Here is a 20,266-nt window from a genome sequence, read left to right on the forward strand (position 1 = left end):
ACGCCAAGTGAAAAAAATCATCCCCCAAAAGGGAGAATGGGCTCTTTACAAAGTATTTGATTAGAATCTTTTTCTAGAATTCAGTAGGCTTTTCCCTTGTTTACAGCATGATACTCAAGTCTGCTGTTGAGCCCAACAGCAACAGCATCAGCAGCTGGGATTTGAGGGCCAACTTTGACAAGTACTGCACTAGAGACAAGAGGCAACTTGCTTCTTTTAATTAAACCACTGAAAGTAATGCCTCATGGTAGGCATTGTCAACTCCATTTTTTGGATGTGAAAAACAAATACACAATAAACTATACGGGTCAAGATCATCCGGTGAGTAAGGGTTAGAGGGGCTGAGCTGAGGTCTGTCTAAAGACCACCAGTCCATCCTCAGGGCCACAGCACCACATGCCATGCAAGGGGAGGCCTGGTTGAGTTGAGATCCTACCCTGCCCTCTCTCTCGCATCAACTTTCAAATGGATTTACCATGTGGATATCGGGGAAGGGAGCCACACACCCAGCTCCCCAGCATCTCTGCCTAGTCCAACTCCAGCCCTCTGTGCAGCCTGGTTCTCTTCTACCCCAACAAACATCCCCAAACACATCTGCCAGGGACATTTTCTTCCCATGATCTTTGCTTGGAGATGATCAAAGGGCTTAAATATGCATCAGTTCAATTCCTTCACTGTGCCAGTGACACTGAGGTCCAAAGAGTCAGGCCCTAACTAGTGGCCAACCAAGCGGCCTACCAAGCACTGTACAGCAATGACTATGACTTCAGCTGCCACTCTTGGGGCTTCATCAGATGACAGCCCTGGAACATCCAGGTCACTCAACTTTACCAGAAAAGCATAGTTTTCTGGACCCAAAGGCTCAAAAGACACTTCCTGACCATATCCAGAGTGTTTGCTCCCTGACCCACACCTTGGGACACATATTGGTGAGAGCCTTCACTTGCTCTCTATGGAGAATGACAAATGGGCCCTCCCCAGGGAGCCCAGCCCACTGCTGACCCAGTGCCCAGGTCTCACCCATTGGCCTCTGTGCCCCACTGAGAAGCAGCTGCTTATCACTGAGCCCTGTTTTTCATGCACTTCTGGAGAGAGGGGGAACAAAAGAATCAAAAGGACATACCAAAGAAAAATTAACCCTGGGCTAACAACCTCAAACCTGGGGCTTCCCGGGTAGCTCAGCTGGTAAAGAATCCACCTGCAATGCAGGAGACCCCAGTTCAATTCCTGAGTCGGGAAGTCGGGAAGTCATCCCTAGAGAAGGGATGGACTACCTACTCCAGTGTTCTTGGGCTTCCCTGGTGGCTCAGACAAAGAATCCGCCTGCAATGTGGGAGACCTGAGTTCGATCCCTGGGCTGGGAAGATCCCCTGGAAGAGGACATGGCAACCCACTCCAGTATTCTTGCCTGGAGAATCCCATGGACAGAGGAGCCTGGCAGGCTACAGTCCATGGGGTCGCAGAGTTGGACACAACTCAGCGACTAAGCACATGGCACAACCTCAAACCTAGAGTGTGTTGAAAAGCAGAGACATTACTCTGCCAACAAAGGTCTGTGTAGTCTTCTCAGTGGTCACGTACAGTTGTGAGAGCTGGACCATAAAGAAGGCGGAATGCCAAAGAATTGATGCCTTCAAACTGTGGTGCTGGAGAAGACTCCTGAAAGTCCCTTGGACTGCAAGGGGATCAAACCAGTCAATCTTAAGGGAGATCAACCCTGAATATTCAGTGGAAGGACTGATGCTGAAGCTCCAGTATTTTGGTCATCTGATGCGAAAAGATGATTCATTGGAAAAGTCCCTGATGCTGGGAAAGATTGAGGGTAGAGGGAAAAGAGGGCATCAGAGGATGAGATGGCTGGATGGAATCACCGATACAATGAACATGAACTTGGGCAGACTCCAGGAGATGGTGAGGGACAGGGAGGCCTGGCATACTACAGTCCATGGGATCACAGAGAGACAGAGATGACTGGGCGACTGAACAGCAACCTCTTGGAATAGTACAGATGATGGCTTTATGAGCCAAACACAAATCATCAGACACAGGAACTCATGCAAATGTCACTCTCACCATAACAATTCACGAGAAAGGTAAAGGGACCATTTCTTGAGCTCCTGTTATGCACCAGATTAATGGAACCACACACCTCCTCCAACACGCCCACACTCAATCCTACAATAATCCCATGAGGTGTGTAACGTGCTTATTTCCAGAGATTAGGAAACTGAGACTCCAGGCAACGAAGAAATGACTTACGACCTCCCAGCTGGCTTATGGGTGGGAGTCAGTCACATCTGAGCAGGTCTCAAGTCCAATGAGCCCAGCTGCTCTCAATATTCTACAAGTTCAAAAGTCAAGTTCAAGTACAACAAGGTCCCAAATTGCAAGTTAGGGTTTGGCACTAGTGTCCTCCCTTGAGCATTTCTCTCCTTTCACAAAATTTTCTTAAACATCCATTATGTTCTTCACACTCCTTTTCTCAGCCTCTCTAGTCTCCCGGGCAAATGTGCATTCGCACATTTCGTGGTGCATTATTTTGCCCTCTTAATATGCATCAAATCCACACCACTGTCATTGGAAGCAGCATGGCAGACTTGCAGGATTCTCAGACTCGCTCTCTGGGCCCTACTGGGACCCGTCACATTGGATCTGCCTGTTTGGCAAGCTCTCCTTGACAACTCTAAGAGCTTGGGCAGGGTCCTTTAAAGTCTCTTTCAAGTTTCTGCTAGAAGATTTGTTTCTCAATCTGTCAAACCCTGAAAAGACTGAAAGCAGCAGTCAAGGAGAAAATGTGCAAAGATAATTGCAGCAAAAACGTACAGACGTGGATGTTCTGACCAGCATCCATAGCCCTGTCTTGCTAAGTGAAGGCCAATCAAGAGTCCACACATTCCGAGGAGAGGGAAAGGGGCAGAGTAAACAGGAAAACTCTCCAAAGTGACGCACGGACACTGAAGAGAACTCTTTAGCGGGAGTGCTGATATGATTCCTATACCTTGTTAGCTCTACCTTAGAACAATACTTCCCTGGGACAGTTGATTAGACTACACAAACAGATATTTGTATTGTTGCAGGGCAATCTTAAAATGCCTCTGCTTCTCACATTTGACTCAAGTGGGTAAAACCACCTCTCAAATCTCTGCACCACACAGAGCCTTGACTCCCGTTCTTGGACAGCTATGCTTATCTCTTGAACCATAAAGCAAATCCAACTGTATATCACAGACAGAGGGAAATAACCAGTTTGCTAGTCACTTCAGACAAAAGGAAATCCAAATAGGGTGATAAAGAAAGATAAAGAATTCTGTTCAAAGAGTTCATCAGCTCAAAGGTGGGGGCACCCTCACCATTCCTGAGTCTCATACGCCAAAGGGGAAAGCACGGGATTATACAGGCAAGAAAAATACAAAATGACAACAGCAGCAGTGGTGTCACATCTGGTCCCAACAGACAGTGTTGATGATCTTTTATCCTCACGGTAATCCTGGGATGTAGACCTTCCATCAGCTCCACTTTATAGATGAGGGAGTGAGGCACAGAAAGGGAAGCAACCTGCTCGTGATCACACACTTCAGATTTAAACCCAGGCAAGCTGACGACCGAGTTTATGCCTTTACCTTCCATTATATCACCCTTTCCTAGTGAAAGGCCCGCTTACCCATGGAAGAAAGCAAAAAGCACATGGTACTCTAGCATAAAGCCTTCCCAGGTGGCACCAGTGGTAAAGAATCTGCCTGCCAATGCAGGAGATGGAAGAGACGCAGTTCGATCCCTGGGTAGGGAAGCTCCCCTGGAGGAGGGCATGGCAACCCACTCCAGTCTTCTTGCCTGGAGAATCCCATGGACAGAGGAGCCTGGCAGGTTACAGTCCATATGGTCACAAAGTCGGGCACGACTGACGTTACTTAGCATGCAGGCAGGCACTCTAGTACAAAACTCAACTCAAATTAGTTTTCCTAGTTGAGTTCTGATTTTAAAATTTCTTGGGAATTCCCTGGTGGTACAGTGGTTAGGACATTGGCTTTCGCTGTCATTGACCTGGGTTCAACCCCTGGTGGGGGGACTGAGATTCCACAAGCCTTGTAGTGTGGCCAAAAAAAAAAAAAGCTCCATTGAAAGCTTCTTAGATTCTCTAAGGCAGGGTCTTCAAGGTTTCTCTGCCAAGAGCCAGACAGTAGATGTTTTAGGCCTTGTGGGCCACGGAGTTGGTCATGACTACTCAACTCCGCCAAGCAGCATGAAGACAGCCATAGGTAATGTGCAAGTGAACAGCACTGCTGTGATTCAACAAAACTTTATTTACAAAATAAAGATTGGGTCCATGGGTTTTAATGCATCATCAGAAACTCTGGGTAGCACAGCATTCCATACTTAAGCAAGAAAAGAGCTCTCCAACTGAGGAAGCTCTGAGCAAAAGTGGGGAGCACAATATAAGATATATATATTTGGTGTTTTTGCAAATGATTTCTGTCTAGAAAAAACTGGGTGAGAGAATGATCTCATCAGCATCTTCTTATCTTTCTAGTAAAATGGGGTAGGATGAAACAGCTCAGAATAAACAACCCAGCAAGTCAATAATTGTCATTGATGAAAATTGTTATCAATACAGTGTGTATGTGCGATGTGTGCTGTATGTGTGTGTGGGTGTGTGTGCATCATGTGTATTTAATATGTAGACTCATCCAGGTACATTCACATACTGGAGTTGGCTAGGACTGTCTTGCAATCTCTGTCTATTAAGAATATAAGGAAGAAAAGGAATAGGAGTTTGGAAAAAAACAAAAAACTGGTAGTAGTACAGTCAGAAAAAATAATCAGCAAGAAATAAATCTACTACCTCCTTTATCTTGAAAGTTAATGTTTTTTAATCCTCTTTCTTGGGCCATGGTGCTCATCACCATGATAGGATAGCATGGCTCAACCCAAGGCACTCGTTTCTAGTAATTAGTTCAAGTACTGATAACCTGTTTCAAAACTTGTAGATAGTAACTGCTGGGTCAAATCCTTCTAGGGGAAAAAAAAACTCTCCATATTCCTAACCTTCTGTTTCAAATTTTTAAGATTCATGCTTTTCAAGACAGAAGAGTTACATATGCCCTTTGCCCTTGAAGTTTTCTTCCAGAGAAATTTTACTGACTGAAACAAAGTAAGAAAAATTTCTGCTTTCCAAAAAAGAACAACAACAAAACAACAGCCACCAACCCTCATAGCATACATGCTGCTCTGAATCAGAAAAAAAAATTTAAATATTATTATAGTGTATTGTAGTCATATTCTGCATCAATCAACAGATGTTCCCCATGCAAAAAAAAAACAAAAATACAAACCTCTGAGTGCTCCACACTGACATTATTTCCTGCGTATTAGCAAAATTAAAACATATGTGCTCTAACCTGTTCCCAGTCTCTCCAGGGGATTCTGCCTGAGGAGCAAGGTAATCAGATCCTGGGCATCAGGGGGTGGAGCCTCATCCTTTTCAGGCCAGTTGATCTCATCTAGAAGGAAGAAAAGTAGTTGATGGACTGTATTGCTCAAATGGTCCACGTCCCAACAGTACGGATAACATCCAGGAGTCAGAAATGCAGAACTTCAAGTCCCACTCCACCAGCTGAATCGGAATCCACAGCTGATTCCTTCAGTCGATTCCTAGGATCAGTCAAGTCTGAGAAGCACTGTTGCATAAGATACGTATAGTACCGCTTTCAAGAAGGCAGCGTGAGAACATTTCAAATGAGTGTCTCTCATTTACCTTTTTCATTCATTTTTCTTTGGTAGAACTGACACTGCAAATTAGTCCTCTCGATATTAAGAGGCCTCAATATAGTGGAAACTCTAAACTCCTGTGTTTAAGGCAATCACCCACCCAGGGATCATGGGGAGTCAAATTTTCTCTTCTACTATCATACTTAACTGAGAATCTGGCCACAGCTCTAGAGTTCTTCTGCTTTGAGGGGTAAAAAATAATTTTGTGAAATAACTATTTTCAGAGACACAGGAAAGGTTAAAATGCTAAAGACTGAAGAAGAAGAAGAAGAACCGAAAGAAATCATAGTAATGGAAGTATTTAAAATCTGCCATAAATATTAGAATAGGTTCTACATTCTCAAGGAGTTGGCCTGAAGATAGGTGTGCATGCTTGTGTGTATGGAAATGCAATAAAAACATGAGTTATTTCTGTGTGTGCCTGCCTCTAGCTTCCTCTGCTGCAGTTTAAATCTGATTTGGAAAATAAAACATGAATATGCATCTGAGCCGCAAGGCATTGAGAAAACAAAGCCAGCATTTGCTGCTTGTGTTAATTAAACAGTTGATTCCTCTTGCCACTCAGGCCTTGGTATATCAGAAGACAGTCTAGTTATAAATCCATAAAGAGCCCAGATATTGTATAAAAGGGTTATACACTGCAGGCAACTCACAAATCTACTTTGTTCAAGTTTACAAAGATGCCTGGCTTGCAAAGTCAGTGACAGAAAATAATGCTGTGATTAAAAGGCTCCTTATACCGAAAGGAATTATCCCCCTATTTCCACCGTTGGGGCTTCTAAGTACAGTCCAGAAGGGACAAGAGTGGGTGAAGATGTGAGTGATGACTAACAAACTCAGAGGAAGAGAGGCCTTTCTGATCTCTGCTTCAGGAAAATTTATAAAAACAGCAGGTAGGGTAGTAATAGGCCTATTTAATTATCATTTAGTTTTGCCACAAGCCACATAACAATAGTTAGGGTCAGCTTTCAGGTTAAGATCTAAAGGTTATTGAATTTAAATGAAAGATGAACAGCTGTTAAGAAATAACATTACACCATAACAACCACCAATGAAATCATTAACAATCTGTGGATTAAATTTGCTTCCTCCCCATTCTCATTATTTATTATTTGGTAGACATTTGTTTTAGGGTTTATTACATTTTTGCTAATTTCTTCACTGTGCCAATAGCCATTTTCCGCATTTATGCAAATGTTACCCACATTAACCTTTTCTTCCCTGGTGCAACTTTCCTATTATGGAAAGGAAGACTGGACAGCAGTGAAATCATTTGCAAATCCCACACCAATTTCTTTTGCAGATAAAGCACGCCATAAAAATCAGTTACATTGCTAGTACTAAATTCCGCGTTAACAAAACTTGTTCAGATCAATTTCCAACACAAATGGCTCCGCTGAGATTGTGAAAGTCAGTTTCATGCTATGATGAGTGAGTTCTTTTAATTTGTTGGCTAAACCATTTGATAAAGGTTAACATTTTAGTAGTGAAAACAGTAATACTCCCCAGAATTATATTAAAAAGCTGCTTCCCAACGGGAGCCTAGGGATAACTCCTGACAATATTTACCACTGATGACTTGTCCAAATAGCTCTTCTGGAGTGTCCCCAAAGAATGGCACGCATCCAACCAGAAATTCATAGAGGATAATCCCCATGGCCCACCAGTCCACTGGCTTCCCGTAGCCCTGCCTCAGAATCACTTCTGGTGCAATGTATTCAGGTGTGCCACAGACCTGAAAGATGATTGCAATATTAGAATAATTGGAATATTAGACACAAATTAAAATGAGCAAGATGGCTCAATATCAATTATTTTGCCTAGAGTGCACCTGCTCGACCACATGGACAAAGAACTTAAGACCAGTGATTCTAAATCATTGTCTATCATACCAAAGGCAGTGAATTACTTAAATGCCAAACAAAAGCAAAGCTTAAAATGCTGCTTTAACAGAAAACTGTGTGTAACATCTAATTTCAAATTTGAATAGCTTTACTTACTTTGCAAAAACATTTGTAATCCCTGAAATTTAAAATAATATTGCATTTTTTTTCATCTGTCACTCTCAGAGAGTTTTAGTATTTATACAACTGAAATATATTCACATCCTGGTTACTTCATAAAAGCCTGATGGTTGAGACATGTTCACCTTAAGTAACTGTACAGTGAACAGATTGTGGGCACATGGTAATGAGGCGTGCTTAAAGAGAAATGGTCCATGGCTCAGAGCTTAGTACCCGTGATTGTACGACGCATCATGAGTTTCATGAGGACTCTACTGAGACTCCCGAATTCCTTACAAAAACAGTTTTCCATTTGTCTCTCTCACACTCTCACTTGTGAGCAATTACATCATTCGTCTTACTAATAGAGCATAATGCTAGGGGAGGAATGTGGAGGGACCTATAGTTCAAAGAGGTCCTGGGAGAAAAATGGGAGCAATTTGCACTTTATTAAATGTGAGGCTTATCAAGACATCTAAAGCCCCAGCGCTAATATGAAGACAGCCGAGTCAAGTTTTGGTTCTGAATCTCATTGGCAATCCTGTACTTTGTATTAGAAATGATAACCCACTCCAGTATTCCTGCCTGGAAAATTCCATGGACAGAGAAGCCTGGTGGGCTATAGTCCACGGGGTTGCAAAGAGTCAGACCCGACCACAGGTCTAACACTTACTAGAACTGAGCAGCGTGCAACCTTACCTGCTTGTCCAGGAACTCTCGGGCATCCTTCTCAATATGACCCTCATAAAGATTGGTAGTCATGCTCATGAGTCCCACCTTGGATAATCCAAAATCGGTCAGCTTTATGTGCCCCATAGAGGTGACCAGCAAACTGTGAAGCAGAAGAACATACATGACAATACTCCTTTGAAGCTCAGTTTTTGGTTTTTACTTTTCTCCCTTCCACTGACAGTTTTTAAGACTATGTAGTATATAGGTATCAATCTCATTATAAAATCCAGCCTGCAAAGAGATGAAGTCACACAAAGATGTTAAATATATTACTATGTATCTGGCAGCTGAGTGTAATCCACACTGGAGGGCTGGAGGTCGGGACCCGCGCGTCTTCCTTGGAGCATCTGCATACAGCATCACTTACAACTTGCAACTCAGAAAAATTCAAGTATGGAACTCTGACATCTTTGTATTTTCAGAATACAAAAATAGCTGAGAAAGGGCTACCGATAATCCTATGTTACACGTCAGCGACTAAGATAAGCTACCAATCTGTGAGTCAAATGAGATAGAGAACTTGGAAGAAAAATGTAGTATTGTTTCAGATTTTAACTTCTGGCTCAAACTTAAGTTTCTACTCACTAAGGACATGACCTACATCTCTTACACATGTGAAGAATGCACATTTGAAAGCTTTATGAATTTGTTTTCATTTTAAGTAGCATAGGAAATTGTAATAATTTAAAAAATTAAAGGAGGAGTCTAAAAAAATAAAGCTAGCAGAAGGATATATGCTGAAATTCTAATAGTTGTGTTTGGTAATTTTCTGAATGAATTGTTTTTTTTGTACTTCCCAAATCTTCTGAAATGAGCATGAGTTAATTTTATCATAAAGTTTTCAGCATCCTGAAAAAATACTTCTAGAGGTATCTCAAATTAGTGGAGAAAGCATGAAACATTTAATAAATGGTGTCAAGAATACCTAGACTTTGGTGGGAAAACAGTGTATCTGTATCTCAAATCTGTATCTCAAAATGAACTCCACATAGATTAAAAATTAAATAATAAATAATAAATTATGAATAAAACAGAATAGATTCTACAAGGATATCATCTTGGAGGAGAAGAGAATTATCTAAATATGATTCTAAATGCAGAAACTATCCAGAAAACAACTCATGGCATTCTATGTACCTATTATTTACATAATAAAAAATGTAAAAATATAAATTAGCCCTGGCTTTACACTCTTCTGTTTGTTTCTTACAAGCTATCATTATAAACATCACAGCCTTTAAAAAGAATATACAAAAATTATAAATGCTGCTAAAAATAACTTTGGGGAACATTATGGGAGAATTTTAAAATGTGCAAAGCAGCGCTAAAATTTTTTAAAGACAAAAATTTGTATTATGTGAAAAATAGACATATTGCATCAGTGTACATACTTGTCTGGTTTCAAATCCCTATGTACAATTCCATAATTATGTAGATATTCCAAGGCCAGGACCGTCTCAGCAAAGTACATCCTGGCCATATCTACGGGGAGAGGACCCATGTTCTTCATTAACGTGGCACAGTCACCCCCTATAAAACACAAGAAAAAGACTTAGCAAGTACTATATCAGCTGGGATTAAAGACCACCAGTTTAGACTGCAGAATTTCAAAACAGAATGGCCACCAAGTCCATCATGCTCATAAGTGGAGACTGTGTTAGGTAATTATGTTTCTACTTAAGATGTGCTGTGAAGAAAATACAGACTTCTAATTAAGAAGCACTGCTCACGAGGGAGCAGATTTGACCTGAAGTGAAACAAAAAGTTGAAGAACTAGTGATGTGTTTTAGGGACAGTGTGACAATTTAAAATATAATAAAACCCATGGCTGATGCATGTCAATGTACGGCAAAAACCACTATAATATTGTAAAGTAATTAGCCTCCAATTAAAATAAATAAATTAATTAAAAAATATATAATAAACCATTTAAAAACATGGATTCTGGAATCAGGCTGCCTGAGTTCAAATTCCAGCTTTGATTCTTACAGGTGGGGATATCTTGGGCAAACTGGTCTTGGTCCTTTTGTCTGTTATGTCAGGATATGAATAACGTCATCCCTTTTATTGTGAGGATTAAATGAAGTAATCTAGGTAAAGAATTCAGGATGCTGCAACACATATTAAACATGTGATAAACATTAATGATTGTTGTTAAAATAACCACAGCAAAAGTTAAAGTACTGGTGTGGTGAAAAGAACACTGGGTAGAAATCATGCAAGTTATGTTTTTGTCTTGTATCTACTACTAAATATCTAGTGAAACTTGGGTTTCAGTTCATTCATCTGCAAAATGAAAATGCTACTTAATGTTTCTTCAAATTGTAAAGTTTTGGGATTCTGTTCAAATAATTACAAGGGCTTAAATCAGATGCTTTGAAAACTGTTTTGCCCTTGCTTACCTATTCATTTTACAGTTTTATTTATGTTAATAAGTCATGGCTACTGAAACACCAAACATTTCATGTAAAATTGATGGAAATAACATTACTTGAGTATTTAAAAGACAGACCACGAGCTTCCAAAAGAAAAACAAGCTTTTTAAAATTAAACTGTAGTTGATTTATAATGTTGTTAGTTTCAGGTGTCCAGCTTCTGATTCTTTCCATTGATAGGTTATTAAAAGATATTGAATACAGTTCCATGTGCTATACACTAAATCCTTGTTATCTATTTTATATATAGTGGTGTATATCTGTTAACCCCATAGTCCTAATTTATTCCCCCTCCCCTTTCCGCTTTGAAAACCAGAAATTTGTTTCCTATGTCTGTGAGCATATTTCGCTTTTGAAAATAAGTTGATTTGTACTTTTTTTAGAAGTTAGATTTTCTTGAATGTATCTTTCTTCTAACTCACTTTTAATTTCATACCATAGACTGAAAAGGACATATTTTAATACATTCCTTAAGAAGATCCACTGTAATGAATGATTTTATGATACACGATAAAAATAAGTAGGAAAAATCCCATCACCTATATTCTAACTTTAATGACCAATTGAGAGGAGGTACTCAGGATGAAAGGCGGTTTAAAAAAGAAAACAACCTGTTTTTCAAATGGCACTAATTTTCCCTTTGTTATAATAGAGCTGGCACTTGACAGGCAATTATCAGAAGGTAATGACTGGGAATACAGCCATCTCAGTGCCCAGCCTCAGTTCCTCTGCGGATACAACCATTGTGAAGCACAGGGACCGAAAACATCAGCCACACAAAGACAGTGGCCTTGGGCATCAGCGCCATGGTCGCGGTGTCAGAGCTGACTCACCTTCCACATACTCCATGACCATGCACAAGTGGCGCCTGGTCTCAAAGGAGCAGTACATGCTGACGACAAAAGGGTTTTCTGCAAAAGTCAGGATATCCCGTTCCACAAAGGCCTGCTGGATCTGGTTTCGGAGGATGAGGTTCTGTTTGTTAATCTTCTTCATGGCAAACCTCTGCCGGGATTCCTTATGCCGAACGAAATAGACTGCCCTGAAAAGGAGCACAAGGAGTTGGGGTTCAAAGGAAGAGGAGAGGTTTCTGGGTACAGTAAGCCATGTAGGTGGATGTGATCACCCATTTTTTTTTTTTTTAAGTTCACATGACAGCTGGGATTCAGCCCACATTAGCTATGCTGGCAACTATCAACATTCAATTTCAGGTCAAAGTCCTTTGGCTAAATTGATTTTTTTTTTTTTATCCTTTCAATAAAGGTTACAGGTCACACATAAGACATCAAATTCATTTCACTGCTGAAGGATATGGACAGTCTCCAGAGTGAGCTATTTTCCAATAGCTAGCTGTTGTTTTCAGTTTTTTCATAAATAGAACGAAATCCAAAATATAAGTTAGAACAGGAAAACAACGAAAAAAGTACATACATATTCTGAGCTAAAGCCTTTCTAGCATTAGATATCTATTAGGCATTTTTTCACAACTGACTAAAGCAATAATTTTCTATATGATACACATGAGATCTACAAAAAGAGACCATAGATTATTGCTTCTTAATGTAGCTGACTTCCAACTTGAGAGTAATTTACTTCACATTAGCTTTTACAGGGCTTCTTAGGTGATGCTAATGGTAAAGAACCCGCTTGCCAATGCAGGAGACAGAAGAGATGCCGGTTCGATCTTTGGGCTGGGAAGATCCCTTGGGAAGGGCATGGCAACCCACTGCAGTATTCTTGCCTGGAGAATCCCATGGACAGAGGAGCCTGGAGGGCTACAGTCCATAGGGCTGCAAAGAATTCGACATGACTGAAGTGACTTAGCATACACACATAAATTTCTAGATAAATATGAAGTGTGTAATAGGTCATAGGGGGCCGCCCACCCTGCTACAAAGAGAAGCATATTCCTTCACTACAGAGCTCAGCATGAGTTACACCTATGCCTGTTTCAACAGGAAATGCATTTCTCAACTGAAAAGGGGTCCAGAGTATATGGCATTTCTGGTGCATCTGACCCACAGGTGAGGTGCCCAGCAACTTTACCCTAAAATGAGCAGGTTGCATTGAATTTCTGCCAGAAGCCTCACCACCAGTTCTGTCCGGGAAAAGACAATGGACTCCTTGGAGCTTCAAATGATGTACAGAAAAGAAGTAATCAGGAGGAAGATCTTTCAAACCCCAGCTGGAAATAATGAGCAATAAGGAAACTGTCTTGGACAGGCTCCTTTTCTCACAAGTTACTCATTTATCCCATTATTGAGGGAGAACAGGTCTGAACTCAGGTGAGGCAATGTGCAAATACTTAATAATGTACCTAAAGAGCCATCATCATCAGAAGTGTATAATAGGTTATATGAGGCTGTCCTGAAACAAACGCAGTGATAAACTAAGGAATAATTTACCTAAAGAGCTACCAGTCACAGTAAACTCTACCCAGTAGGATGCTTCCCAAACAAACGGTTAGCTGAGATTCATTTCCCACTGGTGATTTTCATTGTCCCTGGAAAAATGAACACAAAGGGGACCAGGACACCCTATATGCCTGCTGCACCAAAATGTCAGAGTGATCCACTGATGTAAATCTTAAGTATATTCAATCTCAATTTAACCAAGGTTCACATCTTCCTCTTAAGCACTCAACTAGGAATTCGTCTTTCTATCAAATGTGTACATCTTTGTCTTTGTCTTCTCATTATATCCATATTTTCCCTTGACTCACAAAATCACACAAGCTGTCTGAACCACACTCCACACAGCCAACTGGAGGAATAACCTGGTGTTCCTATTTCCACTGTACAATAACCTGGCATAGGGGCTGGCCAGCTGGGTGCTCCCTGCTTTCCATGTGGGCTTGGTGTCCTCTTCAGGATGCCCAGACACTTGGGCTTCCACCAGCTGGGTTTATTCCTACACCTGTTCTCCTCACTAGGCTTGATACCATAACTGACTAATTTAAACAAATATTTAAACTGATGGAAAGTGAGTGTGAAAAAAGAAAACATCCTTGTTTATAAGAAAACTGAATGGAATACTTGGGAAAGTACTGATAAATGTGAGTAACTAAATTCCCATCGATTCAGTAAAGTGAAAAGATTCTAAATGTTAAGAAAATAATACAAATCTAGACACAGATTGATTTCAGTTTTTGCTTCACCTATAAAGAAGCTAAAGATGGGAAGCAAACAACATAATACAGTCAGCCCCACATGTCCCTGTCTTCTGTGTATCCTTAGATTCAACCAACTGAGGACTGAAAACATTAAAAAAAATTCCAGAACTCGATAAAGCAAAACTTGAATTTGCCACACTGACAACAATTTACAAAGCATTTACATTGTATTGGGCTTCCCTCGTGGCTCAGCTGGTAAAGAATCTGCCTGCAATGCGGGAGACTTGGGTTCGATCCCTGGGTTGGGAAGATCCCCTGGAGAAGGGAATGGCAACCCACTCTAGTATTCTGGCCTGGAGAATCCCATGGACTGTTCCATAGGGTTGCAGAGAGACACAACTGAGCGACTTTCACTACACTGTATTAGGTATTATAAGCAGTCTACAGGTGATTTAAACTATATGAGAGGATGCCATTTTATTTAAGAGACTTGAGCATCTGTGGATTTTAGTATCCAAGGGAGGTAATACCAAAGAATGACTATTTAACTATGGTTTATATTTGCTGTCTTATAAAGGTCTTACATCAAAAGGCTGGCCAATTTACATATATCTAAGTTAAATTAAAATGTTTAAAGTACATATCATTTTTTGGCGATTTTCTACTTTGACTAACTTTTTCATTAACCAACTTAACTCATTCTTTCTGAATCAAACGCTTTGACCAATTCCCCCCTTTTTCCGATTACTAATTGGATAGAGTAGAACAAAAGATTCAAAAACACTTGCGCTTCTCCTAATTAGAAGCTGATAGTAGAAGAGACATACTCAAAGGGAGCACAGACAAGAACTTGGCCTCGGCTTAGATATGAGACAAGCATTGGCAGATATTGTCATGAAGAGGGATTTCTGAAATACAAAATCTGCTTTTTAAAATGAGTCTCAGAACTGAAAATGTTAAAAAGAGAAAGCCATTATCTTTATATAAGCACTTGCCTATTCTTGAGACTCAACTGGAGTATAGCTCAGTTCCTCTCTTCTTTCAGTGTTTAACATTAAGTAGGTTTAGTGCTAGGATCTCCAGACATATGACATTGAGAATTTCACTTTTAGACTATCAGTAGGTTGCCATTTTTTTCCCTGTTACATCTTTCTTTTCTTTTTTGGCCATGCCACAAGGCATGTGGGATCTTAGTTCCCTGACCAGGGATTGAACTCATACCCTCTGCTATGAACTCTAACCACTGGACTGCCAGGGAATGCCCTAGGTCGCCATTTTTATTTTCAACCAAGCACCACCATTTCTTACATAAATAACTGCAAAAAAATTCAGTATGTGTGAAGACAACAGGAAGTGAAGGAAAAAAGAATAGGATTGCACATGACTTTATGAAAGAACAAAAGAGAAAGAAGCCTCAGGCTCAATTTGACCAGCACTTACACTAGGTACAGTGTTAATAAAGGCCTTCAATCTTTGTCCTCAGATTTTCAGTTCGTAAAATTTGATTTGATTTTCTGCTTCCCCTTGTTATTTTATTTAAAACAATCAGGTAATCCTCAGGAATTAATTGAAATTAATTTCAGTTGAAATTAATCCTATAGGTAGCCTGAGATAACATTTCCTCAGGACAAACATATCTCGTTCAAGTTGCAAAAGTCAACTTAGACTTAATTAGAATCCCCTGCAGCTGGGTTTGTTTTGTTTATGTTCTTACATTTCGGTACTGCTTTGGGAATATTATTTCTAATGCTGAAATTTGTTCATTTAGTAGTAAGTGTTCTCTCACATACTCCTTTCCTCCCTTCCTGTAAGTCAGTGTTCAAAATTTACTCAAGTCAGCAGAGAGAGAGAGGAGAGAGAGAGAGGGAGGGAGAGGCTGAAAAAGAGAGAGAAACAGAGACAAACAGCAGTGGGACAGACAGTCATCTAACACTGCGAGGCAGAGTTGCAAACCGCCCAAGTTTAGTTATAAAACTAGGCTGAACTGATTTGGCTCCCATTTCTCCGCTTTCTGTCCCCAAGGGTTGCTTTCTTTGAAAAGGCCTCTGTGTCTCTTTTCCTATACTGACCCCTCTGTGAAACAGGAAGAGGCAAGGATGGGAGGTGATGCATCGGGAGGGGCAACCCGCTGAGCCAAGCATCACTCCACTCAAGCAGAACTGAGGTGGGGGCGGGGAGAAGCAGAATGGGAAGCAGGCAGGATCTAGAGCAGAATGAATCAGTCCTATGGGGAGTGTGAATGTCTCATGCATATACAATTACTCATGAATCTGAGAGCCTGATACACGAATCCCCGTGGGCAGAGCCTCACGTGGGAAGGAGAGTGCGTGTGTCGTTGAGACGCTGAGAGGAAAGGCTATCAAGAGGGCGCATCTGTCAGCTTGCACACCTGGTCTCTCAGGTAAATGACACTGTCCTTTGCGGGTGAAAAAAAGAAAGGGCAGCAAGGCAAGAAAGGAATGTGAAGTGGAGAAGAGCTGTGCCTCTCAGATACAGTTTACTTACTTTAAAAAATTTTAGATTAGTTTTATTCTTTCACTCAAAATTGTTATCTAAAAATCCTGGTGGAGGGAATTTCCCGGCCGTCCAGTGATTAAGACTTTATGCTCTTACTGCCAAGGGCCTGGGTTTGATTCCTGGTCAAGAAACTAGGCTCTCACAAGCCTCGTAGTCAAAAATATTTAAAAATAAATAAAGAAAAACAAAATCTAGGTGGATGTACTCAATGGAAGAAGGACTTCTATACCCCAATTGAGATGACTAAAAGTTATAAACAAAACATAAAGGGAGACAAGAACTCTGCTTGCAGGCAGTGTGTGACCAGGCCTGGAAGCCTCTTTCCCCACATCAAAGGGTCTTGTGAGAAGAGGATGTATACAGACAGACTAGTCCAATGCCTGGCACATAGGAGGTGTTCACTTCCTACAAAGTGCTAAGCGTGGCTTGAAGGAAGTTTCAGCTTCCAGGCAGGGATCTGAAACCTACTCAACAGAGAAGGAAATTCAGGGCTTATCAAAATTGGTAAAATGGCTTCATGCCATATGAAAGTGAAAGTGTTAGTCACTAGTCACTCAGTCCTGTCTGACTCTTTCTGACGTAGCCTGCCAGGCTCCTCTGTCCATCGGATTCTCCAGGCAGGAATACTGGAATGGGTAGCCACTCTCTTCTCCAGGGGATCTTCCTGACCTAGGGATCGAACCCGGGTCTCCTGCATTGCAGGCAGATTCTTTACCATCTGAGCCACCAGGGAAGCCCCCTTCATGCCATGAACTGTCACTAAGTAGGGATGTTGAGAAAATCCTGACCTGTTACAGCTCTCTCTAAGGAAAGGGTTAGTTTCCAGCATAACCAGTTTTTGAAAGTCAAAGAACAGGTCACTGATGTGAGCAAGGATTCGGCTACAAGGATGCCCAAGAGAGCCTTGAAAGGCTTCAATTCATGGCCCACAAGGGATCCATCTGTTCAGCCAGTTCACAGAAGCCCACCATAGCATCCTGATCGGGTGGGCCAATGGGTGTGGCTTGATTCAAACTTTAAGTTCAAAATAATTAAATCTTAGAGGAAATCTGTTAGAAACATAGCGAGAGATTAACTTGGAGAAGAGTAAAAGAGAAAAAAAAAAAGTTTTGGCTGATCAGCAGAGGCTCCCGCAGGCAGCTTGTAAGCCCATTAATGACTTGGCCTGCGTCCTGGCTGTTTACGGATTCACAGCTTGTTTAACTTCTTGTATATTCCCAACCATTCCCCAAAGTGTGATATACCTCATTTACTATACAGTGGTTTAATTGCACTACAAATGAGTTTACTCAACCAATTAGAACTCCATATACAGCTAAGATATTTGCTCAAATTTTATAGAAGTGCTTCACCAACAATCCTATGCCAGAATTTCACTTCCAATAAAATCAAGCAGTGCGCATACCCACAGATCCCTTAAATCAAAGTTCAGTCTTCTTTCTCATCAAAGAAGAAATCCTCAGAGGATCCCCAGAACGAAAATGGACTAAAAGCCAACAATATACAAACAAAACCCACACACAACCACATGCTAAAAACGATCTTCTCAGGCAGAAGAGTTTCAGTGAGGTCCTTGAAAAAAATAAAACATTGCAAAAAAAACCCAAAAACATCAGAAAGCATTTATAAGCCACACCAGGAAATATGCCATTTGACATAATCCTGAAAACAAATCAGTGAAGCATAGAAAGGACTCACAAATATTTAAGTTCTTCACTAAGTTAATGGTGTGGAAAATATTAGAGGTGAAAAAAAATTCTAAGAAGAAACATCCCTTGTGGCATAACAAACATCGTTTCTATCTCATCTGCTCGTGTGTGTGATAAATGGCAATAAATGTCTACGGGATGGTTTATTGCCCTCTACCTACAGATGGAATTGGGATTCATACTTAATTAAACTAGAGTTCTAGGCTGTCTAAAGTGGATCAGGACACAGTTTGTGTATGAATTATCCTTCTAAATTATTAGTAACTCAAGAAGGATCTTGTCAGTATTGACCTTATGCCATGAGAAAGAAACTCTGTGTCTATAAAACTGAGTCAAGGAAGGGGCACCACTAATACGATCAGACTATAGCATACAGGCCAACTGAAAAAAAAATTCTGGTGTAACAGAAAGACAAAGAATTTTATTACTTTATATTTTCAATCAGCCTTCTTATTTAAGTACTTCTCTTCCAATGCTGACTGCTGGTCAGGCAGGAAATATTGGCTAATTCTCAAGAAGAAATGCTATAAATGAATTTATATATATTCAAATATATATATATAAATATACAGCCAGATGTGTATATGTATCTATATATCTACACACAAAGAGGCATGTGAAAATATGTTCCCTTTAGAAATTTTTGCTTTCTAAAGTCTTTCTCTCCAACCCTCTACGATAATTCCCACCCATGTCACTTGAAATATTTTCTGATGAAGTATCCAGTGAAAAATGATTTGGGCTTCACCTTACACCCATTAATGAAGGAGCAGTGATCTGAAAACTAAAGTCCACAACAATATCTATTTGGCACAAGATCAATGTGAAGCATATATTTCTTAGGTATGTTAAAACACAATAGTTTTCTTGAATTACTCACCCGTAGGCTCCATTGCTGATCAATTTAATCGTTTCAAAATCACTTTCCCGAGGCTTCCTTCGAAGTTTCAGGGAAGCATTAGAGCTCTTGGAGACAAAATATGGATGTTAAAAAAACACAGCACAGAATTTAAGAAAATGATTTTTGCAGCAAAATAACTAATATCTGAATTACATGCTCTCTTGTTTAATATGTTAAAGTGCAGTATTACAGCCAAAGGAACCTGGGGGACAACTTTAAAGATGAATCTTCCAGAGCAGTGCCGATAAACTATTCCTCATGACAGTGGCTCCGTTTCACTGAAGTGAACCTCATTTCTGGGAGATACAGGCACCAAGGTTTTGAAAATTTCTGATTTTATTTATTTATTTTTTTCAGATGTGTCTGACTTTGTGCCACCCCATGGACTGCAGCCTGCCAGGCCCCTCTGTCCATGGGGTTCTCCATCTGTTACTCAAGACAGTGAAGAATCTGCCTGCCATGTAGGAGACTGTGATTCAATCCCTAGGTTGGGAAGATTCCCTGGAGAAGGGAATGGGTACTTCTGTAAAGTATTCAGGTGAACTTCATCCTAGTCTCTTAAAGTCTTTAAAGTCATCTTAAAGTTTTAAGATGTTAAGTCCAAAATGCCAAAGCTTAATTCTGCTTTTAGTCAATCCGAATAGAATGGGCTGGAGTGGCTCTATGCAGGCTAGTGGATCATGTGACTTCTCTGCCCTTGACCCAGAGCATGTCTATTTCACTCCTATGGCAACCTTTCCTGTCTGGAGAAGGTAGCTGGCAATGACTGGGATGGCCAAGCAGAGCATGCCTGTCTTTCTTTACTTCCATTCACTGTAAGTCTTACGAGGGTTTAGATACCAAATTTCAAAAAGACAGTCCTTTTAAAACTTCAGCTCAAAGAATAAACAGTGTTTTGTTTTTCTACAAAACTGTCTCACACTCCATGTGTCCTAGCACTGAGAGGGAGTTAACAGTCATTTTGCTTCCTCTGCAGAGACCAGAATCCCCTCCTCATAATTTTGGAAGAACCTCCATGACTCTGAGGAATCCTCCCCTGCTCAGAGATGGCACCCGCTGACCTGCTGCCCACCATCCTTGGAAGACTAGAC

The 20,266-nt window shown here is 40.6% G+C and overlaps 1 protein-coding gene across 12 annotated transcripts in view; it reads right to left on the reverse strand.

Annotated features, from left to right (window-relative positions):
- MAST4 (microtubule associated serine/threonine kinase family member 4) overlaps nt 1-20,266 on the reverse strand; it is a 618,443-nt gene that overhangs the window by 33,999 nt on the left and 564,178 nt on the right. For all 12 annotated transcript variants that reach the window (XM_059878864.1, XM_024981445.2, XM_024981444.2 and 9 more), the window contains 6 exons: nt 19,155-19,240; nt 11,770-11,978; nt 9,893-10,031; nt 8,469-8,601; nt 7,336-7,501; nt 5,397-5,498 (listed from right to left, as the gene is read on the reverse strand). In XM_059878864.1, coding sequence (XP_059734847.1) covers nt 5,397-5,498; nt 7,336-7,501; nt 8,469-8,601; nt 9,893-10,031; nt 11,770-11,978; nt 19,155-19,240 — 835 coding nt within the window. The remainder of the gene's footprint in view (nt 1-5,396; nt 5,499-7,335; nt 7,502-8,468; nt 8,602-9,892; nt 10,032-11,769; nt 11,979-19,154; nt 19,241-20,266) is intronic.

The sequence above is a fragment of the Bos taurus genome, chromosome 20 (assembly GCF_002263795.3).
Source record: "Bos taurus isolate L1 Dominette 01449 registration number 42190680 breed Hereford chromosome 20, ARS-UCD2.0, whole genome shotgun sequence".
Lineage (NCBI taxonomy): Eukaryota > Metazoa > Chordata > Mammalia > Artiodactyla > Bovidae > Bos > Bos taurus.